General features: G+C 37.0%; 1 protein-coding gene across 1 annotated transcript in view; it reads left to right on the top strand.

Annotated features, from left to right (window-relative positions):
* Positions 1 to 26872, top strand: part of DZIP1L (DAZ interacting zinc finger protein 1 like) — a 147313-nt gene that overhangs the window by 77947 nt on the left and 42494 nt on the right. Inside the window, exons 10-12 of the mRNA XM_053711387.1 lie at positions 4127 to 4183; positions 13089 to 13222; positions 26509 to 26701. Coding sequence (XP_053567362.1) covers positions 4127 to 4183; positions 13089 to 13222; positions 26509 to 26701 — 384 coding nt within the window. The remainder of the gene's footprint in view (positions 1 to 4126; positions 4184 to 13088; positions 13223 to 26508; positions 26702 to 26872) is intronic.

Below are 26872 nucleotides of genomic sequence, written 5' to 3'. Positions count from 1 at the left end.
TGCAGTGTACTTCTCCCTATCTGGTATTCCATACAGATAAGGTAGTTTTACGTACCAAGCCTGGTTTTCTTCCAAAAGTGGTTTCCAACAGGAATATTAACCAGGAAATAGTTGTTCCTTCTCTGTGTCCGAATCCAGTTTCAAGGAAGGAACGTTTGTTACACAACCTAGATGTGGTCCGTGCTTTAAAATTCTATTTAGAAGCAACAAAGGATTTCAGACAGACATCATCCTTGTCCTGCTTCAGCCTCTGCTACCGCAAAGCAAGAGGGTAACGCTTTACAGCCCAAAGCAACCTGGAAACCCTTGCAGGGCTGAAACAAGGGTAAACAGGCCAAGAAGCCTGCGGCTGCTACCAAGACAGCATGAAGGGGTAGCCCCCAATCCGGGACCGGATCTAGTAGGGGGCAGACTTTCTCTCTTTGCTCAGGCTTGGGCAAGAGATGTTCCAAATCCTTGGGCATTAGAAATTGTTGCTCAGGGGTATCTTCTAGAATTCAAGGACTCTCCTCCAAGGGGAAGGTTCCACATTTCTCGTTTGTCTTCAGACCAGACAAAGAAACAGGCGTTCTTACGCTGTGTAGAAGATCTACTAAAGATGGGAGTGATACACCCAGTTCCAATTGCAGAACAAGGACTGGGTTTTTACTCAAACCTGTTTGTAGTTCCCAAAAAGGAAGGAACTTTCAGACCAATCCTGGATCTAAAAATTCTAAACAAATTCCTCAGAGTTCCATCATTCAAAATGGAAACCATTCGGACAATCTTACCGATGATCCAGGAAGGTCAATATATGATTACCGTGGATCTAAAGGATGCGTACCTACATATTCCTATCCACAAAGATCATCATCAGTTCCTAAGGTTCGCCTTTCTGGACACGCATTATCAGTTCGTGGCCCTTCCTTTCGGGTTGGCCACCGCTCCCAGAATTTTCACAAAGGTGCTAGGATCCCTTCTAGCGGTACTAAGACCGCGGGGCATTGCAGTAGCACCTTATCTAGACGACATCTTAATACAGGCGTTGTCCTTTCACAGAGCCAAGGTTCATACAGACATTGTTCTGGCCTTTCTAAGGTCTCACGGGTGGAAGGTGAACGTCGAAAAAAGTTCTCTGTCCCCGCTCACAAGGGTTCCCTTCCTGGGAACACTAATAGACTCGGTAGAAATGAAAATATTTCTGACAGAGGTCAGGAAGTTAAAGCTTTTAACTACTTGCCGAGTTCTTCATTCCATTCCTCGGCCTTCTGTAGCTCAGTGCATGGAGGTAATCAGATTAATGGTTGCGGCAATGGACGTAGTCCCTTTTGCCCGAATTCATCTCAGGTCACTGCAACTGTGCATGCTCAAACAGTGGAATGGGGATTATGCAGATTTGTCTCCTCAAATACAACTGGACCAGAAAACCAGAGATTCTCTTCTCTGGTGGTTGTCTCAGGATCACCTGTCTCAGGGAATGTGCTTCCGCAGACCGGAGTGGATCATTGTCTAGACCGATGCCAGTCTGTTAGGCTGGGGTGCGGTCTGGGACTCCCTGAAAGCTCAGAGCCTATGGTCTCGGGAAGAATCTCTTCTCCCGATAAACATTTTGGAACTGAGAGCGATATTCAACACGCTCCAGGCATGGCCTCAACTAGCGGAGGCCAAATTCATCAGATTTCAGTCGGACAACATCACGACTGTAGAGTACATCAATCATCAGGGAGGAACAAAGAGTTCCCTAGCGATGAAGGAAGTAACCAAGATCATCAAATGGGCGGAGGATCACTCCTGCCACCTATCTGCAATTCACATCCCAGGAGTAGACAACTGGGAGGCGGATTTTCTGAGTCGTCAGACTTTTCACCCGGGGGAGTGGGAACTCCACCCGGAGGTTTTTGCTCAGCTGACCCAGCTATGGGGCATTCCAGAATTGGATCTGATGGCGTCCCGTCAGAACACCAAACTTCCTCTTTACGGATCCAGGTCCAGGGACCCCAAGGCGGCATTTATAGATGCTCTAGTAGCGCCTTGGTCCTTCAGTCTAGCTTATGTCTTTCCACCGTTTCCCCTTCTCCCTCGGCTGGTAGCCAGAATCAAACAGGAGAAGGCTGCGTGGCCACGCAGGACTTGGTATGCAGACCTAGTGGACATGTCATCCGTTCCACCATGGAAGCTGCCATTGAGGCAGGATCTTCTAATACATGGTCCATTCAAGCATCCAAATCTAGTTTCTCTGCAACTGACTGCTTGGAGATTGAACGCTTAATTCTAGCTAAGCGTGGGTTCTCTGAATCAGATATCGATACTCTGATCCAGGCCAGAAAGCCTGTCACCAGGAAAATTTACCATAAGATATGGCGGAAATATCTTTGTTGGTGTGAATCCAAGGGTTACTCGTGGAGTAAGATTAGGATTCCAAGGATATTGTCTTTTCTCCAAGAAGGATTGGAGAAAGGATTGTCAGCTAGTTCCTTAAAGGGACAGATATCTGCTCTGTCTATCCTGTTACACAAGCGTCTGGCAGCAGTACTGTCTATAAACCTGTGGCTCCTCCATGGAGTCTTAATTTAGTTCTTTCAGTTCTTCAAGGGGTTCCGTTTGAACCTTTACATTCCATAGATATTAAGTTATTATCTTGGAAGGTTTTGTTTTTGGTAGCTATTTCTTCTGCTCGAAGAGTTTCAGAATTGTCTGCTTTGCAGTGTAATTCACCCTATCTGGTGTTCCATGCAGATAAGGTTGTTTTGCGTACCAAACCTGGTTTTCTTCCGAAAGTTGTTTCTAATAAGAATATTAACCAGGAAATCATTGTTCCTTCTCTGTGTCCTAATCCAGTTTCTAAGAAGGAACGACTATTACACAATCTTGATGTGGTTCATGCTTTAAAATTCTATTTAAAAGCAACTAAAGATTTCAGACAAACATCATCCTTGTTTGTTGTCTATTCTGGTAAGAGGAGAGGTCAGAAAGCGACTGCTACCTCTCTTTCCTTCTGGCTGAAAAGCATCATCCGATTGGCTTATGAGACTGCTGGACAGCAGCCTCCTGAACGAATTACAGCTCATTCCACCAGAGCTGTGGCTTCCACATGGGCTTTCAAGAATGAGGCTTCTGTTGAACAGATTTGTAAGGCAGCGACTTGGTCTTCACTCCATACTTTTGCCAAATTTTACAAATTCGATACTTTTGCTTCTTAGGAGGCTATTTTTGGGAGAAAGGTTTTGCAAGCTGTGGTGCCTTCCGTTTAGGTTACCTGACTTGTTCCCTCCCTTCATCCGTGTCCTAAAGCTTTGGTATTGTTATCCCACTAGTAAGGATGAATCCGTGGACTGGATACACCAAGTAAGAGAAAACAGAATTTATGTTTACCTGATAAATTACTTTCTCTTATGGTGTATCCAGTCCACGGCCCGCCCGGGCAATTAAGTCAGGTTCAAATTTATCTTGCAAAACTACAGTCACCACTGCACCCTATGGTTTCTCCTTTTTCTCCTAACCGTCGGTCGAATGACTGGGGGGGGCGGAGCCTGAGGGGGAGCTATATGGACAGCTCTGCTGTGTGCTCTCTTTGCCACTTCCTGTAGGGAATGAGAATATCCCACAAGTAAGGATGAATCCGTGGACTGGATACACCGTAAGAGAAAGTAATTTATCAGGTAAGCATAAATTCTGTTTTTTCATATTTAAATTCACCTTCCCTTTAATTTACTCCCTAGAACCTTCCTGTGCTTCAATACAGACACTGAGGACTTTCTGTCTTAAAGATTTCAATTAATTACTTTTTTCAGATACAAAGTGACATAAGTATGTGTCTTCTAATATTGTAATATACTTGGAGTCTTTTTAGACCTAATATAGGGGTCCCTGAGTATTTAGGTGCAGTACAATGGTACATAAAAAATGTATTTTATGGTCTGCATTGGATTTTTCATGAGTTGCTTTGGTGTATATATCTGAATTGCAGCTATTCATCCTTACACCTAGTATTGCAGAAACTGCACTGGGTAGTAACTGTGTCTGAGTAAGTATTCATTGAATTCCACGTACTTGACAGTATATTGATACATCATGATTTTTTTTGTGGTATATTCATAGTAAGCATTCAGGTTTTGATGTGTAATTTCATTATTTCACCCTAACACAGTACCAAAAGTGGTTTCAACAGTTGGATCAGCAAGACCAGATGACTCATCCGAAGAAGGTATGTTCAAGTCTATACTTGTTTTGTATGATAATTGTATGTAGTAAACAATCTGTGGGTCCCACTTAATATTGGAAAAATGGACAATGTCCCTGCTAGGGAACTTTCCGCAGTTATCAATGCCTAGGAAAATCGTTGTGCAGCCCTACCCCCTGCTCTCGCACAAAAGACTCGCATCAACGATGATAGTGCTAATAATTGCAACAGTAATACGACTGAGGTAGCAGTGATAATTCACTACAAACTAATTTGTTCAAGTGACTGACAGGCCCGGAACCCCCAACAACAGGGGGTGGTGCTGCACAAGGATTTTCATGTGCATTGAAAACTGCGGTCAGAGGACAAACAGCACATAGACTGGTAGTCAGGTTCCCTAACAGACCTTGACCATGACCTTAAACTATATATATATATATATATATATATATATATATATATATATATATATATATATATACGGTATATGTATATATATATATATATATATATACGGTATATGTATGTATGTATATATATATATATATATATATATATATATATATATATATATATATATATATATATATATATATATATATATATATATATATATATATAGGCAAAAAGAGTCAGTTGCACTCTCACAAACAGTTCTCCAAGGGCCAGGGTGCTAGAGTGAGTGAAATGTAGCAAAACAGGAAACAGCACTCTCTGGACTTAAGTATTAAACAGATCGTTTATTCGGTACCACCGAATAAACTATCTGTTTAATACTTAAGTCCAGAGAGTGCTGTTTCCTGTTTTGCTATATATATATATATATATGGACATGTACTCACTTTATGTATCAGGGTGCTTTTAGCCAAAAATGTAAAATGTTCCCTACAACAGTACTCATTGAAGTTTTATAACAAAAGATAACATTTATTATATTAGTCAATAAAAACATAAAAAAAATTCCTGAAGTATATCAGTCTGATCCCGCCTAACAAATACCAGGCAATCCATCTTTGAACACGGAACATGGCAACCCCAGGCAATCGTTTCGGCCTTCGTTGTGCCTCGTCAGTGAGGTGCAGCCATATTCCTCTAAGCACAATGGGCAAGGAATCCACTTCTGGTTTCCTCCATCACCCTTACAGAGACTTCTCTAAGGTCATATTACAAATACATACATAAAGAGAAGCGCTCTCTTAAGAACAAAAGGCAGCTCAGTAGCTTGTTCTAATGCGATTTACCACTGGGAACAGCCTCTTTTAGCCCAATTGTGCTTTTCACAGAGAACTTTCGTCTATTCCCTATATATATATAGAGTGCAGTTCAGTTCCGTGTTTTGTATATATACACACATATATGTATATACAGTTGTATGCAAAAGTTTAGGCACCCCTGACAATTTCCATGATTTTCATTTATAAATAATTGGTTGTTTGGATCAGCAATTTCATTTTGATCTATCAAATAGCTGAAGGACACAGTAATATTTCAGTAGTGAAATGAGGTTTATTGGATTAACAGAAAATGTGCAATATGCATAAAAACAAAATTAGACAGGTGCATAAATTTGGGCACCCCAACAGAAATATCACAATATTTAGTTGAGCCTCCTTTAGCAGAAATAACAGCCTCTAGATGCTTCCTATAGCCTTTAATGAGTGTCTGGATTCTGAATGAAGGTATTTTGGACCATTCCTCCTTGCAAAACATCTAAAGTTCAGTTAGGTTTTATGATTGCCGAGCATGGACAGCACGCTTCAAATTACCCCACAGATTTTCAATGATATTCAGATCTGGGGACTGGGATTTCCATTCCAGAACATTGTACTTGTTCCGCTGCATAAATGCCAGAGTAGATTTTGAGCAGTGTTTTGGGCCGTTATCTTGTTGAAATATCCAGCTCCAGCATAACTTCTTCTCAAGTATCTGCTGAAATTGAGTGGAATCCATGTGACCCTCAACTTTAACAAGATTCCCAGTACCGGCACTGGCCACACAGCCCCACAGCATGATGGAACATCCACCACATTTTACTGTGGCTATCAAGTGTTTGTCTTGGAATGCTGTGTTCTTTTGCCGCCATGCATAACACCCCTTGTTATGACCAAATAACTCAATCTTTGTTTCATCAGTCCACAGCACCTTCTTCCAAAATGAAGCTGGCTTGTCCAAATGTGCGTTTGCATACCTCAAGCGACTCTGTTTGTGGTGTGTGTGCAGAAAAGGCTTCTTCCGCATCACTCTCCTATACACTGAATTGTTGAACGATGCACAGTGACACCATCTCCAGCAAGATTATGTTGTAGGTCTTTGGAGGTGGTCTGGGGGCTTTTTTTTTGACCATTCTCACAATCCTTTGCCTTTGCCTCTCCAATATTTTACTTCTGGCCTTAACAAGAACTGTGCCTCTGGTCTTCCATTTCCTCACTATGTTCCTCATAGTGGACACTGACAGCTTTAATCTCTGTGATAGCTTTTTCTAGCCTTCCCCTAAACCATAATGTTGAACAGTCTTTGTTTTCAGGTCATTTGATAGTTGTTTTGAGACCCCCATGTTTCCACTCTACAGAGGAGAGTCAAAGAGAACAACAACTTGCAATTGGCCACCTTATATACCTTTTCTCATGATTGGATGCACCTGTCTATGAAGTTCAAGGCTTAATCGGCTCTCCAAAACAATAGTGTGTTCCAATTAATCAGTGCTAGGTAGTTACAGGTATTCAAATCAACAAAATGACAAGGGTTCCTAAATTCCACATGTTTTGGTTAATCCAATAAACCTCATTTCACTACTGAAATATTACTTTGTCCTTCAGTTAATTGATAGATCAGAATGAAATTGCAGATCCAAACACCCAATTATTTCTAAATGAAAATCATGGAAATTGTCAAGGGTGCCTATACTTTTGCATACGACTGTATATATATCTTTAATGCAGGGATGCAGAGTTCTAATTCTGTATGTGTGAAGATTTTTAATTTTCCCTGTGGGCCTTGCAACCAGCCTGCTGTGAGTGCTGTTAAGCACCCAGGGCTGTGCATTTTGCGGGTAATGGGATGTGTACCCAATCCAGCTTGAGAATCCAGTTCATTTCCATGTTTATATATGTGTGTATATATATATATATATATATATATATATATTTTTTTTTTTTTTTCTTTCCAAGAACGTAGGCACTCACTGGTCTTGTGAAAAAGTTCATTTATTAATCCGTAGAAAAAAAGTTACATTTACATGACATTTCGGTACATTCCTGTACCTTTATCAAATGTAGCAAAGATGAAATATTAAAACTTCCTAACTAACTTACCTAAATCCTCCACCTAAATACCCCTGGTATACACAGCATGCCGCCCAATCTCCGTGAAAGAAGTCGGCGTCTGACGTCATCAAGGCGCGCTAGACTGTGCGCCACGTGAAACAGTAGTGCCGAGATCGCCATAGCAACGTATATGCAATGCACGGTCCGTGCGGCAATGCTAGTGTAACTTATCATTTCAGTAGTCCAGATGCGCTGAATATTTGTAATGTCAAACACATCTCAATCCTTATTACATCTGAGCAAAAATACCCATATGCATGTAATATTAGATCCGACACTTATAGAGCAGCGCAGTAGCACAAAGAAATGATTAAGTAAAAAAACTATAAAAACTAACTATGTACATAGGTGTATCTTAACAATATTGCTATCAACCCAATACAATGTAATAGGTCTGTGAATGGTTATATATGGTCATAACATCGGAAAACAGTATCTAATTACATATATTGGTCAATCTACTAGCTTGCATTCATGCCTAATTATCGTATGGTAGGAACATAGGAACCAAAGTGAGAGCCATATAACCATTCACAGATCTATTACATTGTATTGGGTTGATAGCAATATTGTTAAGATATTGTTAAGATACACCTATGTACATAGTTAGTTTTTATAGTTTTTTTTACTTAATCATTTCTTTGTGCTACTGCGCTGCTCTATAAGTGTCGGATCTAATATTACATGCATATGGGTATTTTTGCTCAGATGTAATAAGGATTGAGATGTGTTTGACATTACATATATTCAGCGCAGCTGGACTACTGAAATGATAAGTTACACTAGCATTGCCGCACGGACCGTGCATTGTATATACGTTGCTATGGCGATCTCGGCACTACTGTTTCACGTGGCGCACAGTCTAGCGCGCCTTGATGACGTCAGACGCCAACTTCTTTCACGGAGATTGGGCGGCATGCTGTGTATACCAGGGGTATTTAGGTGGAGGATTTAGGTAAGTTAGTTAGGAAGTTTTAATATTTCATCTTTGCTACATTTGATAAAGGTACAGGAATGTACCGAAACGTCATGTAAATGTAACTTTTTTTCTACGGATTAATAAATTAACTTTTTCACAAGACCAGTGAGTGCCTACGTTCTTGGAAAGAAAATACATTATGGTTTGTAGTGCACCTTGGCAGTTGGAACAAGTAAGATTGTGCTGTCCTTAACTTGGACTGTATATATATATATATATATATATATATATATATATACACACGTTGATTAGAGTAGATGTGCTAGTCCAGTAATTTAGATATCAAAATAATATTGCATTGAGCAATTATACTTTTTTTATTGGACTAACTATACATTTATAAGTTGATTTTTCGAAGCAATACTGACCAATTTGATGGAATTTACAGATTATGGGGTCAATTTATTAATGTGCGAGCGGACATGATACAATATTGCGTATCATGTCCGCTGCACATCGATAAATGCCGACAGCATACACTGTCACTATTTATCATTGCACCAGCAGTTCTTGTGAACCCCCTGCAGATTCACAGCCAATCGGCCGCTAGCAGGGGTTGATTTCTGTCAGCCGCCTCAGAGCAGGCGGACAGGTTATGAAGCAGCGGTCTTTAGACCGCTGCTTCATAACTTCTGTTTCCAGCGAGCCTTACGGAGCAACTTCATGTGCCAGAGGATACTATACTTGTGACAATGGATGTGGAATCCCTGTACAGCAATATTCCACATAAAGATGTTATTAATGCATGCTTAAACTTTATTTCCTCAGACAGCTCTAAACAGACATATAGTGCTTCTACAGTCAGTAAACTTACAGAATTTATACTTACCCACAATTATTTTGTCCTTAATAACTCCACCTATTTACAAACCATGGGAACAGCCATGGGCACCAAAATGGCATCACAGTATGCAATCCTCTTCATGGCTGACTTAGAACAGAGATTCCTAGCCACTCAACCTCACAAACCCTTCAAATACTTTCGCTACATAGATGATATTTTCATCATATGGACAGAAGTAGAAAAAAAAACTAGAACATTTTCATAAATCATTTAATCTAGTTCATGCATCAATCAAGCTTAAAATTAACTTTTCTAAAGACTGTGTCAGCTTCCTGGATACAACAATATCCATCACAAATGGCAAATTGTACTCATCTGTATACGGGAAACCAACAGATAGATGCAGCTACCTCCACAGCTCAAGTTCTCAGGCTACCAGATATCACAGAATTTGCTCAGACACCAAGGACCGTGACAAACACCTCATCACACTGTCTTAATCATTCAGAGAAAAAGGTTACAAATCAAGGGTTTAAAACAAACAAATTAACTCTGCCCTCAATACCCAACGTGAACACTTGCTACAATACAGGGAGAAGAAAAACATATTGTGTATCCCATTAGTAGTCAAACATAACCCTGCTGTAGAAGGAATACAAAAAATCATAAAATACTTACAGCCTTTACTCTTAGATGATCCCACACATTTAAAAATATCTTTCCAAAACCCCCTATCCTGGCACTCAGACAACCACCCAACCTAAAACAGAAGCTACCCCTTGATAAAAGGAACACTCAAAATGGAACCAAGCACTGCAATAATGCTCTCTGCAATCTATGTCAACACATTTGTGAAAGCAGCACTTATAACATTAAATGTGCATATTCATGTATATCAGCAAATGAGGTATACATGATACATTGCACTGCATGTGAAGTGAGATGTTATATTGGAGAAACAAGCCGAAAAATGCACCTTCGGATGAACTTACACAGACACAATCAAAAATCACTGTGAAACTAAATAATGTACCCATGTTGGACACCATTTCACCCAACCTCACCTCTCCATCCAAAACCTCAAAATCAAGATTCTCAGAGGCAACTTCAAAAACACCATGGAAAGAAAAACCTTTGAAATGAAAATGATAATGCACTTCAACTTGCTAAATTCTGGACTAAATGTAGACTCTGGTTTCTTAACCCATTAGCAAATTTTTTTGTAATCTACTTTTATATGCTGTAGTCAATTACATTGTATATGCCACTCTCTCTATACATAGGTACACAGGTAAGCCTGAGTCCACACTTTTGTCATTATTATTATTATTCCCCTTTTTTCATTTCTCCTTTTTTAACTATCTTATATTCTCCTGTATACCTAATATCACATCTTTATACATATTGATTCCATGTTGATATATATAACTTTATGTCAGTATATGCTCTTTGTATAACCATATATTTTCCCTGTCTGTTATCCTTCACTGGACACTGTATGCCTCTGTCTCCTTAACCCCCCTCATGATTTTACGAAACCCCCTCCCCCTCCTGCAATCAGACCTCTGTAACACTTTCTGACTTTTTAGCCTGTGTTTTAAGATATAATCTGTAAATTCCATCAAATTGGTCAGTATTGCTTCAGACATGAAAAAGGAGGACATTCTTACGAAAGCTTGTCAACTTATAAATGTATAGTTAGTCCAATAAAAAAGTATTTGTATGTACAGTATATATATATATATATATATATATATATATATATATATATATATATATACAGGGAGTGCAGAATTATTAGGCAAATGAGTATTTTGACCACATCATCCTCTTTATGCATGTTGTCTTACTCCAAGCTGTATAGGCTTGAAAGCCTACTACCAATTAAGCATATTAGGTGATGTGCATCTCTGTAATGAGAAGGGGTGTGGTCTAATGACATCAACACCCTATATCAGGTGTGCATAATTATTAGGCAACTTCCTTTCCTTTGGCAAAATGGGTCAAAAGAAGGACTTGACAGGCTCAGAAAAGTCAAAAATAGTGAGATATCTTGCAGAGGGATGCAGCACTCTTAAAATTGCAAAGCTTCTGAAGCGTGATCATCGAACAATCAAGCGTTTCATTCAAAATAGTCAACAGGGTCGCAAGAAGCGTGTGGAAAAACCAAGGCGCAAAATAACTGCCCATGAACTGAGAAAAGTCAAGCGTGCAGCTGCCAAGATGCCACTTGCCACCAGTTTGGCCAAATTTCAGAGCTGCAACATCACTGGAGTGCCCAAAAGCACAAGGTGTGCAATACTCAGAGACATGGCCATGGTAAGAAAGGCTGAAAGACGACCACCACTGAACAAGACACACAAGCTGAAACGTCAAGACTGGGCCAAGAAATATCTCAAGACTGACTTTTCTAAGGTTTTATGGACTGATGAAATGAGAGTGAGTCTTGATGGGCCAGATGGATGGGCCCGTGGCTGGATTGGTAAAGGGCAGAGAGCTCCAGTCCGACTCAGACGCCAGCAAGGTGGAGGTGGAGTACTGGTTTGGGCTGGTATCATCAAAGATGAGCTTGTGGGGACTTTTCAGGTTGAGGATGGAGTCAAGCTCAACTCCCAGTCCTACTGCCAGTTTCTGGAAGACACCTTCTTCAAGCAGTGGTACAGGAAGAAGTCTGCATCCTTCAAGAAAAACATGATTTTCATGCAGGACAATGCTCCATCACACGCGTCCAAGTACTCCACAGCGTGGCTGGCAAGAAAGGGTATAAAAGAAGAAAATCTAATGACATGGCCTCCTTGTTCACCTGATCTGAACCCCATTGAGAACCTGTGGTCCATCATCAAATGTGAGATTTACAAGGAGGGAAAACAGTACACCTCTCTGAACAGTGTCTGGGAGGCTGTGGTTGCTGCTGCACGCAATGTTGATGGTGAACAGATCAAAACACTGACAGAATCCATGGATGGCAGGCTTTTGAGTGTCCTTGCAAAGAAAGGTGGCTATATTGGTCACTGATTTGTTTTTGTTTTGTTTTTGAATGTCAGAAATGTATATTTGTGAATGTTGAGATGTTATATTGGTTTCACTGGTAAAAATAAATAATTGAAATGGGTATATATTTGTTTTTTGTTAAGTTGCCTAATAATTATGCACAGTAATAGTCACCTGCACACACAGATATCTCCCTAAAATAGCTATAACTAAAAACAAACTAAAAACTACTTCCAAAACTATTCAGCTTTGATATTAATGAGTTTTTTGGGTTCATTGAGAACATGGTTGTTGTTCAATAATAAAATTAATCCTCAAAAATACAACTTGCCTAATAATTCTGCACTCCCTGTGTATATATATATATATATATATATATATATATATATATATATATATATGTGTTACGAGTAAAGTATGAAATGTAGGTAATCCTACGATGTACTGTAATTCCCCCATCTACACTATTTATTTTGCCTCCGCCTGGGGGGGTTGAACAGGGGCGCCCCCAGGCAGAGGCAAAAAAGATTGTGCATGCTATATATGTTTGATGCAGTGACTCTGCACTTTGATGGGATTTATGATCATACATCGGGCTTTACCTAGGATTAACCAATTAACAGGCTTTAACCAATATCTGACTTTACCCACAATATATATAAATATATATATATATATATATATATATATATATATATATATATATATATATATATAGTATCAGCTAACCAAGAACATTGTTCTGGAAGTTGTCATCACATTAAAGAGAGGCAATAGAGATATATATGATCTAGCAATACACCCATCCCTTTATCAAAGTAGAATATTCTTAGCTTTTTTTTCTGTCTCCAGAACCTGATACAACTCTGGATCAAAGTCTAAAGCACATCCATGATCTACGAATGAACAGCGAATTTATTCGCCAGTTTCGCCCTATCCTGGAAGAGGCCTTGATAGAAAAACTTGAAAGTATGGGGGTAAAAAAGGTGAGCTTAAAGTTATTTCAAGAGATAACTCTTCATAGTAAAAATGTTGCTATCAACAAATTATGATAGAGTATCTCAAAGGGACAAAGAAAGCCCATGCGTCCTAACATACATTTAAAATCATGTTTTTAAACATTTTTTTTCATTCAAAGGATGGTGAAAGTCCAGGAGGTCATTACATGTAAGATATTCTTCCCTGTCTGCCAGGAGGCGGCAAGGCACTCCACTTTCTAGAACTTTGCTCTACTCTATTACAATCACTCCCTCCATAGAAGACGGTTAAACTATAGAAGTGCTCTGATCTTCATGTTGTTAATATCGGTTCTCAAACCAATCTAGCACCCATATCCCCCCTCAGAGTGCCTCATGGATAGAGGGGAAGGAAGGAGGTCAGCCAGGAAGTGAAAATCTTGTCCCAGTTGGAGATTGTTCAGTCTCCCCAGGTGAATGCAGATTTATCGGCCAATCCCCTGGTCTACAGTGTGCTGCTCCTTGGAACAGTGCTTACCCCTCTACTGAATGCAGCCTATTGTTATTACAGTGCAAGCTAGAGGAAGGTAGCAGCTGGTAAGAAGAAAATCGTCATCTTCCAAGGCATTAGACATTATGAGGGGATCTCAGACCTATTAGGCAGTTTGGCATTATTTAAAGCAAAATTACTTTTTTGGGTCACTATTCCTTTAAGAGACAGTTGACTGGGCATAGTTTGCACATTGCATACTTAGACATTCTCCATTTAGCATTAGTTGGAAAAATTGTCTTTTTCACATTTGGGAACAAATTTGTGAAGGATAGAAAGGGGGTAACTGGTGTGGGAGTTTGGTGCAAAGAGCATGGCATCATGGGCTTTTCCTCCACTTGTCATCAGTGTGGTAACAATCTTGGATGTCTTTCATAATGTTCCCCTGTAGTGTCTGGAAGTGGCGAAACTAAATTCTGCAATTTAGAGCTGTGACATTTAGGGTCAGATTACGAGTGGCTTGCTAACAGTTATGCACAAGCGATATTGGATTTATCACAGCTGTTTGAAAGTAAACAAAATACCTTTTGTGCAACTTAATTTAATGTGCTTTGGGATAGCGTGACCTCAGAGCACTGTTTTGCCAAACAAAAAAGTGTCACAAACCAAATAAAAAATACATTAAAAGGTACAGTTACACTCATAATAACACCATCTAATAAAAATGATTAAAAAAAGTTATTAGGGCTCAAAGATGTGAGGTCTCAGGTGTTAGAAAAAAAAGGCAGGATACATAGGATAAACTATCTTTCACACTAAGGGTCATATTTAACCCCTTAAAGAGCATATACAGGCTTTGTTAAGAGTTGTACTATGTACCTTAGAGTCAGAGAAGAATACTAAATCATTTTCTGAAAATTCCATTTAAAATGCAAACCATTAGCACTAGGGAAAAGGGCCAATTTATGTCAACTATAAACTTAAATGATGTCCCTATGCATTCCAATTTTGAGATTTTTTGTTTTGCCTTTTAGACAAACTCTATTGGCCCCATTTTAGCAAAAGCAGCTTAGGGGCCACAATGTTTCAGGCTCTCCTGAAATGATAGTTAAGTAGCAGCAGTCTTAAGACCGCTGCTGCTTAACCTCTCCACTACCTAAAATAAAGTGGATTGAAATCATCCCAATCCGATCAGGATGATTAACAGCGCTTGCTAGTGGCCGACTACCCGCCAGCGAGCAGGGACCGCCATTGCACAAGTGTTTTTTTGAATCATGTCCGCCCAACCTCTTCATAAATGGAGCCCTATCAGATTGTAAGTTCCCTAAACTTCCTCATGTAAGGGCCCTAAATTCCTAATGTATTTGTTTGGCAGATTTTGTCTTGTCTCTTACAAGTATTGTATCATTGAAAAAAATGGAAAAAAGGTGCAGGGTAGCGCTAATGAAAGCACAGAGCTCAATTTGTATATGGTATATCTATACTAATATGGTGATGTATAAAAAATATGTCTAAAAAAGATAATAACTATGTGAATCTTTAAAAATTTATTATACAATAATCGTATAATCATATAACAATAGTGCCGGCACTGATTAAAACAGTATAGTAAAAGGACATAAACATAAAATACATAAACAATGGGTGTTGATTTCAAGTAATATTGGCAAAGGATAAAAATGGCAAGAGAAAAAGTTAGCTTGCTAAGTATTTGGCAGCCTAAACTTCAAATGTGTCCGTATTGGATAATTCACAACTGTTCTCATATAGGGCACATTAAATTACCGTCTCTGCTATGTGTGGAGTTGTCCGTTGTTTTTATTAAGTCCCGTGACTTTGTGCAGAGTGATTCTCCTGGTGTAAGTAGAGCAAGTATTAATGTAGAGAGCACGCTGGTAATTGTAATCCTTCAGTGCTTGCTGTGAGTGATCCTGTAGCGTCCTAGGGTAATGGCCACAGTGGCAGATGTAAGGGTAGGTCCTGGGACCGAAGGTATTAGCTGGTTTCTGATGCTTTGTTTGACAGCTGTACCAAACGAGTCCTATTACCCTTGCAGTATCAGAGTCGGGAGTGTGCTTCAAACCCCAGATGTATTGCGGTAATCATAAGGTGGACACAAGCGGTAGGCAGATCATGGGCCGGTTAATTAAGCATATATCAGCCTCTGTGTATTGTGAGAGGGATATTGCACCGTACCTACTGTAACCACTTGAATCAGAGTAGAAGTTATATGCAGACGAGCAAATCTACGCGTTTCAGCCCGATAGGCCTTTATCAAGATGCTCGTTCTGTGTTAATCCAGGTTTAAATGTCTATAAGATCCTCCTTATTGGTTGGGAAGTACCCTCCTTGGTGGGTGTGTTTCCAATTGAATTAGCAGGTGTGTTTGATGTCATTCAAGATTTGGGAGCTTGTTTTCCAATTTGTATGGGAAAAAAACTTTTTCTCTTTTTAGACACATTCGTTACAAACCTTGCAATAAATTGTATGTACATATGTACAGGGAGTCACAATTAAATATGAAGCATAAATGTAAAGTGTACAGATATTCCATATCTATCTCTCATAGGTGTAATATGTATGAACTTAGAAAATCGTTCTTAAAAAAAAATGATCTATGTGATGCCGTATTTTTGCTATGTTGCATGTAATCGTGATCTTAATATATAACCTAGGAAAATGACAGCAGAAATTTAAGAGAAAATGAAGAGTTCACTTTGACATATCAAATGAGAAACAATGTTTCGAAATGTGTGAATGCAGAACAATTTTTTGGTATGGGAGTACTTTTGTTGAATAAATGAATTTAAAGGAGTTAATAATATAAGGAAAAAAGTTAATAATAATAATATAGAATGCTACGTTAAATTGAAATATTAGTTTAAATTTGTATGATGTTTATTTAGATAATATTGGACTATGTAGTAGCTCATATAAACATCAAGTACTTTGATATTAATCAAATGGATTTTTTTGTACTTGATGTTAATTGCATTTGCTTAACTGACTTGTATATGTTACGAAGGAATGTGGGAATAAATAAGTAAATGTGAGATTAGATGCAATATTTAGAAAGCTTATCAGCATTATATGTAGTGACTATTCTAAGTTACCTATTGCTACTTTAACTTACTTTGAAGATATATATCAGTCATAAAAAAGTGTGAATATGGAAAAAAGGCGAGCTCATAGCGTTTTTTTCAAAAAACTCTAAAGAATTCCCTGAAAGCTTTTAAAAGGTATTCAGTATTGTTTTTAATGAAACATATGCTAATATACTTGGATAGAGTGTACATATTAGTGTTATGTGAAGTTTTATGATCTTAAAGGGAAATTATTTTGTGCATAGAAGAGAATTTTTTTGTGTAATCATATATTTAAAAATGGAAGTGAATTAGTTAGAAGGAATTTTTAAACTTAATATACGGTGCCAAGATGTTGGAAATTACTCCTTGAGTTTTTGTTTATGAGTTTTTATATAAGTGAATTTAGATCCAGCTCTGAATTTAAACCGTGAGGGTGTAAGGTATTATAGTGGAATATTAGTTCTGCTTCTTTTCTCATAAGTAGTTTGTTCATGTTGCCGCCCCTCTTATTAATTGTCAGCTTTTTTATGCCCCAGAATTTAAAATGTTTAAGGTTTCCCTGATGTATCTCTTTAAAATGTGAATATAGTTTGGTGTCTGAGGCTCCATGTTCAATTTTTAGAAGATGTTCACGTATTCTATCTTTGAGCATTCTACTTGTTTGTCCGAAGTAGGAAAGTGAACAGGAACATTGTATACAATATACAATGTTTCTATCTGTACATCTAATGACTTCTTTGATTTTAGTTGAATATTTGGTAGTGGGGGATTTTAGTTCTTTGAGTTTGGTGCTGTATTGACAAGATTTACAAGATATGCAAGGGTAATATCCACTTAATTCTTTACCTAAAAGATCTCTATCATGTGCTTGTTTACCCCTTTTAAATTCACTTGGTGAGAGTATCATTTTAAGGTTCCTAGCTTTTCTAAAAATAATATCTGGTCGATTTTTGAGGTTGTGGCCTAGAATTTGATCTTGTTTGAGTAAATTCCAATGTTTCTTTAGGATTTTCTTAATTTCTAGATGTTGTGAACTGTAATCTGTTATAAATGGTATGAAAAGATCTTCTGAATTGTTGTTCATATTGACATTTCTTTTATGATTTTTATTTTTGTTTTTTAGTAATGTCTCTCTATCTATGGTGGCTACCTCATTCATTGTTTTTTTGATACTGAGCGGGTTATATCCTTTCTCTATAAATCTAGTAGTTAATATTTCTGATTGAAGATTATAATTTTCTAATGAGGAATAGTTTTTTTTAATCCTCATAAACTGACTTTTGGGTATGTTTGATTTCCATTGTGTTAAATGGCAGCTCTCAAAGTGTATGTAATTGTTGGCGTCAATATCTTTAAAATATGTTTTGGTATGGATTTGGTTATTAACTATTTCGATTTCTATATCTAGGAAATGCATCTTTCTGCAACTGTATTCGTGGGTGAAAGTAATACCCATATTATTATTGTTTATATCAGTCATAAAGGTATCTAATAGCTCTATATCACCCTTCCATATCAGAAATATATCGTCAATGTATCTGCAATAGTGCACGAGGTTCGCCCCCCATGGGCCATCATAGATGTATGTTTTTTCAAATGAGCCCATGAATAGATTGGCATAACTGGGGGCGAACCTCGTGCCCATCGCAGTCCCTTTTATTTGGAGGAACAATTCATCATTAAATAAGAAACAGTTATTTGATAGAATAAACTTAATGCATTCAATTATAAATTTATTTTGTAATGATGGGAGTTCATTATCTCTATCTAGAAAAGTTTTGACTGCTGTAAGTCCCAGTTCATGTTGGATATTTGTGTAAAGTGAATTCACATCACATGTGACTAGAGTATAGTTATCTTGCCAGGTTAGATTTTTGATAGAATTCAGAAAATGTGTTGAATCTTTGAGGTATGATTGTAAATTTATGACATATTGCTGTAAATAAAAATCAATGTATTGTGATAAATTACTAGTGAGTGATTCAATCCCTGATATTATTGGGCGACCTGGTGGTTTTGTCCGGTGTTTGTGTATTTTTGGTAAGAAATAAAATGTTGGAGTCTTAGGGTGAGTTATAGTAAGAAAGTCTAATTCTGATTGGTTGATAATCCCTTCTTTTTTAGCATTTTGTAAAAGGACATCTAGTTGTCGTATCTGTTTGGGGAGCGGGTTTATAGATAATTTTTTATAAGTTTCCATATCATTGAGCAATCTGTGAGATTCTTCTATGTAGTAACTAGTATCCATGACTACAATCCCTCCCCCCTTATCTGCCGGCTTAATTATTATTTCCTTTATGTTTTTAAGTTCTTCTAGTATTTCAAATTCTTTTTTTGTGAGGTTATTTTTCATTGGCTTAGTCAAATCTAATGATGTGAGATCTTTCTTAATATTCTGTTCAAATAATTTGATATGTTCACTTTTCTCATTGATTGGGTAGAAGTCTGACTTAGGTTTATAATTCGTATGTATGTAACTGTTATTATCAGATTGTTGTTGATATTGTATTGGATTCTTAAGGAAATATCTTTTAAGTGTCAGCTTACGTATGTATTGATTTATGTTGATTAGCGTTTCAAATTTATTCATTTTGCACGATGGTGCAAAAGTGAGGCCCTTATTGAGGACCTCTTCTTGTTTCTCATTTAATTTTATTTTACTCAAATTGAAAATCCCTGATCTTATTGGTATTGTCTTTTTGCTGTTTTGTTTTGTGTGTCTTCCCCCTCTTCTGCCTCTAGTCTTCTTTTGTTTTGTGGGATTCTTTGTGGTTTTGCTGGTTCTTGGCATTCTTTTGAGGGCCCCGCTTTCACGGGGGAGTGCCCTAAAAAAGATGCTCCCTCAGATTTATTTCCTTGGTTTTCGTAATTTCTACTCAAGAATGTTCTGTCTCTATTTGGTGTTACTTGTAGGGGTTCGAATCTGTTTTTTACAGGGATTCTCCAATTTTGGTTATAGTGGTTATAGTGGTTATAGTCCCTGTAGTGTGGTAAGTCATTGTAGTTTCTTCTATTTTGTATTGGTTGTGATTCATAATTGTAATTATCTCTTTTATTATAGTTGTTCTTGTATTGGTAGTTGGATCTATAGTGTCCATAGTTGTCGTTTTTAAAATTTTGTTTATAAGGTCTTATCTGATGTTCTGTGTGTGTAAATCTGTCGTAATAGTTGTGATGAAAGTTATGTTTAGATCTGTCTTCATTCAGATACTGTGGTTCTTGGTTCCTATCATATGTGTCCCTATATGTTCCCTGATTTCTATTCCAATTAGTCCTTCTATTGGGGGTGTAAATGTGTGGTGCACTCCTTGCAGTGTAGTTAGTTTTTTCTTTCCAATTGTGTTGATTAGTGTTTGTTCCTGTTTTATTCCCATCGTGATAAGTCTGTCTTGTATTTTGCTTATCTAACTTTTTATTCTGTGGAGTTTGTAATTGGTTGTGTATTTTGGAAGAATTTTTACTAAAAATAGTAGAGAGATCTTTTTTATGGGTAATTAGTAAGTTATCTGTTGTAGTGTCACTGTGTTCTTCATTGTGGGTACTATTCTCTTCTACCCCTTTGTAATCTTCAGTGTCTCTGTTGAATTTTGAGTTTTTTTGTATAATTATATTCTCCTTCTGTTCTGAAAGTTTGCTTATGATATCTAGTTGTATTTGTTTATATTCTTCAGTGATATCTGAGTTATTAAGTGTATTTTTTAACGTATCTATCTCATTTTTGGTATCTATGAGATGAATCTGTCTTGCTTTAATAATTATTTTCATGAGTCCTAAAGATGCTGTTTCTAAGGTTTCGAACCATTCGCTGGATAATGTGTCTGGTAGGATGAATGTACAGCTCTTTTTGAGTCTTAGACCCCTCGGTACCATGTTTAAATTTATATAATTTTGTATATATTTTATCTCCAGTGTGTGTTTAATTTCTTTAAGGAGTAAATTTTCAAGGTCAGAAAAAATTTCATCTAAGTTTGATTCAGTGTGACCTTCTGGTGTAATTGTGATATTAGTGGCAATATTTTTTAGGATCTTGTCCCTCTGTGCAAAGATCTCCATTTTATAGGTGTGTGAACAAAATTCTATAAACGAAATTTTTTTTGTGTCTATTAAAAGTGGCTGTGAAATATAAATTTCTATCAAACAAGGTGTTTTTTTTAAAAGTGAATTCAGTGAAAGAAGTATTAATCCGATTATTAAGAAATTCTTTTAAAAATTATTCTTATTTTAGACCTAAAAATTGGAAATATAACATATGGTGTGAAATAGAAAAATTAGAAAGATTAAATTTCAAAAATTGAATTTTAAAAAAGCTTTAGTCAATCTGCTTGATGGGTGACGTCCAGAGCTGATTAGTATTGATAAATCTTAATGTTATGTATCTAATAGTGTAGATAGTGTTGATATGAACGAAAGATTCAGAATATATTTCTAATTGGAAAATATACCTTCAGTCAAAGTGTTTGAAGAGTGAGGTCACACAATTGGTGATAGTACTGTTGATATAACTATATTAATACAAATATTTGTAAATAGTATACAGTAAGAGAGAGTGGATCTAAAACAGGAGATAAAGGAAAAAACTGCAAAAGTTAATGTGAAAGATACTAACACTCTCAGGCTCTGTAGCTGACCCAGAACATTAGCGAATCTCCAAAACGCTAATGTGAGAAAACATGGAAAAAAGGTGCAGGGTAGCGCTAATGAAAGCACAGAGCTCAATTTGTATATGGTATATCTATACTAATATGGTGATGTATAAAAAATATGTCTAAAAAAGATAATAACTATGTGAATCTTTAAAAATTTATTATACAATAATCGTATAATCATATAACAATAGTGCCGGCACTGATTAAAACAGTATAGTAAAAGGACATAAACATAAAATACATAAACAATGGGTGTTGATTTCAAGTAATATTGGCAAAGGATAAAAATGGCAAGAGAAAAAGTTAGCTTGCTAAGTATTTGGCAGCCTAAACTTCAAATGTGTCCGTATTGGATAATTCACAACTGTTCTCATATAGGGCACATTAAATTACCGTCTCTGCTATGTGTGGAGTTGTCCGTTGTTTTTATTAAGTCCCGTGACTTTGTGCAGAGTGATTCTCCTGGTGTAAGTAGAGCAAGTATTAATGCACGCTGGTAATTGTAATCCTTCAGTGCTTGCTGTGAGTGATCCTGTAGCGTCCTAGGGTAATGGCCACAGTGGCAGATGTAAGGGTAGGTCCTGGGACCGAAGGTATTAGCTGGTTTCTGATGCTTTGTTTGACAGCTGTACCAAACGAGTCCTATTACCCTTGCAGTATCAGAGTCGGGAGTGTGCTTCAAACCCCAGATGTATTGCGGTAATCATAAGGTGGACACAAGCGGTAGGCAGATCATGGGCCGGTTAATTAAGCATATATCAGCCTCTGTGTATTGTGAGAGGGATATTGCACCGTACCTACTGTAACCACTTGAATCAGAGTAGAAGTTATATGCAGACGAGCAAATCTACGCGTTTCAGCCCGATAGGCCTTTATCAAGATGCTCGTTCTGTGTTAATCCAGGTTTAAATGTCTATAAGATCCTCCTTATTGGTTGGGAAGTACCCTCCTTGGTGGGTGTGTTTCCAATTGAATTAGCAGGTGTGTTTGATGTCATTCAAGATTTGGGAGCTTGTTTTCCAATTTGTATGGGAAAAAAAACTTTTTCTCTTTTTAGACACATTCGTTACAAACCTTGCAATAAATTGTATGTACATATGTACAGGGAGTCACAATTAAATATGAAGCATAAATGTAAAGTGTACAGATATTCCATATCTATCTCTCATAGGTGTAATATGTATGAACTTAGAAAATCGTTCTTAAAAAAAAATGATCTATGTGATGCCGTATTTTTGCTATGTTGCATGTAATCGTGATCTTAATATATAACCTAGGAAAATGACAGCAGAAATTTAAGAGAAAATGAAGAGTTCACTTTGACATATCAAATGAGAAACAATGTTTCGAAATGTGTGAATGCAGAACAATTTTTTGGTATGGGAGTACTTTTGTTGAATAAATGAATTTAAAGGAGTTAATAATATAAGGAAAAAAGTTAATAATAATAATATAGAATGCTACGTTAAATTGAAATATTAGTTTAAATTTGTATGATGTTTATTTAGATAATATTGGACTATGTAGTAGCTCATATAAACATCAAGTACTTTGATATTAATCAAATGGATTTTTTTGTACTAGATGTTAATTGCATTTGCTTAACTGACTTGTATATGTTACGAAGGAATGTGGGAATAAATAAGTAAATGTGAGATTAGATGCAATATTTAGAAAGCTTATCAGCATTATATGTAGTGACTATTCTAAGTTACCTATTGCTACTTTAACTTACTTTGAAGATATATATCAGTCATAAAAAAGTGTGAATATGGAAAAAAGGCGAGCTCATAGCGTTTTTTTCAAAAAACTCTAAAGAATTCCCTGAAAGCTTTTAAAAGGTATTCAGTATTGTTTTTAATGAAACATATGCTAATATACTTGGATAGAGTGTACATATTAGTGTTATGTGAAGTTTTATGATCTTAAAGGGAAATTATTTTGTGCATAGAAGAGAATTTTTTTGTGTAATCATATATTTAAAAATGGAAGTGAATTAGTTAGAAGGAATTTTTAAACTTAATATACGGTGCCAAGATGTTGGAAATTACTCCTTGAGTTTTTGTTTATGAGTTTTTATATAAGTGAATTTAGATCCAGCTCTGAATTTAAACCGTGAGGGTGTAAGGTATTATAGTGGAATATTAGTTCTGCTTCTTTTCTCATAAGTAGTTTGTTCATGTTGCCGTATCATTGTTTTACTTGAAACAATTGAACCCATAGGCAGTGAAGTGGAATATGTTGGTGCTTCATAAATGAAATATAATAATAATCAGTCTGTGGCTCTGCTGGCTGTTCTCTTTGGTCATGGCTCCAAGAGTATTCATAATAGTTCTGGTTTGCTTAGGCTTGAGACATTGCTCTTGCACCTTATTTGGATTATAACCTTCTCCAAGCAAGCTCATTGGAAATTTCAGTGAATCACACAGAGGCAATGCTTCTGATGCTTTGCACTTAGGGGTGGTGAATAAATGTACCAAAGAGTTCACTTCTTCCTTACCCTTGAGATTCCTTCCTGGGGTACATCATAGACTCAGTGTCTATGAGGTTATCTCTAACAGAGGAATGCAGGAATATGTTGCAGTTACCCATCAATATTCTGTAACTCTAATTTTCAGGGCTTTTCAGAGTTGGCCCAGTCACAGAAACTAGCCTTTTATCTTATTTCAGTCTGACAGTATCACAACACTGGCTTTTATTAATCAACAGGGGACAAACTCAAAATTCCTTAGCAATGAAGAAAATGTAGAGCTTTTTTAGATGGGTGGACAACATTTGAAAGACAGACTTTCTCATTCGTCAGTTCCTTACCAGAAGAGTGAAGTGTTTGATCAGATTATGAATCATTGGGGCCTACAAGGGATAGATCTTATGGCCTTTTAATTAATTTAAAAGATCCCTCTAATTGTGGTAGAGCACAGATCAATTTTTAGATGTCCTGTTGCCCACCATGGCATCGGCCTACCAGAAAGGTCCTTTTGTTGCAGGGTTCCTTCTTTTATCAGGACCTTTTAAGATGACATAGCGATTGAACACCTGATTTTGACCAACAGACGGTCTTTTAATGTTATTGGGACCTTGGGTCGTGCTCAGAAACCTGTGACTAGATGTATCTATCACAAGTTGTAGAAGACTTTTTTTGGCTTGCTGTGCAGCTAGAGGTTGTTGTTGGTGGTTCCTCAAAACTTTGGATTTTCTTCAAGGGGGTATGGAGAAATGTTTGTCCACTAGTTCTCTGAATAGTCAGATTCTTTTGTATATCATAGGAAGATTTTTAAGCTTTGTGATATTTAGACATTTTTTAAGCTGTTAATTGCCTAAAACTGCTTTTTTGACTGGCTACTCCTCCCTGGAGTTTCAATTTAGTGTAAATGGTAGTCTATGCTGCTCCTTTTGAACCAATTAATGGGATGTTGTTGTCAAGTTGTTGTCCTGGATGGTTATGTTCTTGCTTGCCATTTCTTTGGCTAAGAAGGTTTCTGAACATTCCGCTTTGTCTTGCAAATCTTCTTTGCTTATTTTCGATCATGATAAATCTCTGAATCACTTGAAACTTGTCTATTGGCTGGCTATTACTCACTCTATTTTGAAGTTAGGATAAAGCAGTCTTAAGAACAAGTTATTCTATTGTAATATTGCTGATGAAAGGAGTTGTCTGCTCTGCTTGTTCCTTTCCTGCATATCTTTCTTTCCTTTTCTACTTTGCCATGTGTATAACTTAGTGGTTGAGGGAAGTGATAGGAATATGGGGTGGAGCAAAGCTCTAGAATGTAGAGGTTATTTGCTTCCTCCTGGTGGATAGTAAAGAATATCCCACGTGATCATTTTGTGGACTCTCCCATCCTGAAAAAAGGAATTTATTAGGTAAGCATATTTTTTTTCTTGAAAAATAAGTAAAGCACCATTTTAGGTTGTCTAGTAACAGCATTTTGACCATTCAGAAACCAAACCAGTGTATTATGTGCACTCCTTTCTGGCCTGTTGTGTGACTGGAGAAGGTTGGAGTATCTGACAGCTTCTACATCAACAAAAACACATTTTTTGGGATTCACCAATTAAATGTATTCATAGGTGTTTACATTTCAGCCACTATTTGCTAAAAAAGTAAATAAATAATAAACACTACAGTGATGGATATTTAAACTAAACAAAAAGTGAAAGACAATAAATATCTTCGACACTGAACAATCCGAAGAATCTAAGATGATATTGTAACAGAACAGAAAAAGTCCTCTGAGATGTGTGTCAGGGGAACCTTGAGTAAGAAATAAAATAGAAAGGTCCCATCATACTGTTTCCAATATGTGTAAAAATGATGCAAGCAACCATACTCACACTTTGGAGAGCTACTATAGCTCTAAGAAAAGCGCACAATAATGAAGAACGTCCAGGTGTGCATGAGGTTACAATTTATTTGATACAAATCAAATTACATAAAAATCACTACGGGTCAATGGAACTCTCTCTCTCTCTCTCTCTCTCTCTCTCTATATATATATATATATATATATATATATATATATATATATATATATATATATATAAAACTGTATACACATTGTTAAGCTTGTAATTAGCGCTAATAGAAACAAAGTCCTGCTCTTAAAGGGACAGTATACACCAATTTTCATATAACTGCATGTAATAGACATTACTATAAAGAAGAATATGCACAGATACTGATCTAAAAATCCAGTACAAAACCTTTTCAAAACTTACTTAGAAGCTCCCAGTTTAGCATTGTTGATGATGTGGTCTGGGACACCCACTGAAAGGGGCAGGGTAAAAAAAAGAGCAGACACTACCTACCTCCCCCCTTTCCTGCATATGAAAAGACAGATAACATAAACAGGAGCCTGCACATGTATACATCTGGCACTGTGGGGCTTGCTTAGGAGTCTGAAAATCAGCACAATATTCTTTAAAAAAATAAGCAAAACTATACATTTCTATAAAAATTCTACTAGATGGGCTATATAAATGGATCATCTACAAAACATTTTTTGCAAAGAAAAATCTAGTGTACAATGTCCCTTTAATATATTACTGCTATATAGATAGATATCTTTTATACCTTATGCCTTTTGTTAACAGGGTGCGAAAGGAGTTCCTTCAGCTACACACAAGGGCTTAACAGCCCTCCTAGCAAATCAACTGGATCAAAAGTTAAGAAAATTTCCTGATATCCAAACTTTAAGGCTCAAGCTGAGCAAAGAGGTTACAAAAAAAGTGAAGCAGTGGAGAAAGGAGGAGGACAACTTTCAACTGAGCACTTCCCTGCATTCTGGTAGAGAAAATGAGACATTCAGTGAATGGAAAGACAGGGGGGAAAACTGCTGTTATCATGGCTATAATTTTATAGTCTGCTTAAATCTAGCAATGCAATATTACCTAGATACAAATAATGGGCATTATTAACAGCTTTTCAGCTGACACCCTCAATGTAGCATAGGGCAGT

This window comes from Bombina bombina, chromosome 4 (genome assembly GCF_027579735.1).
Source record: "Bombina bombina isolate aBomBom1 chromosome 4, aBomBom1.pri, whole genome shotgun sequence".
NCBI classification, from domain to species: Eukaryota; Metazoa; Chordata; class Amphibia; order Anura; family Bombinatoridae; genus Bombina; species Bombina bombina.
This window is presented reverse-complemented; position numbering and strand designations above follow the sequence as displayed.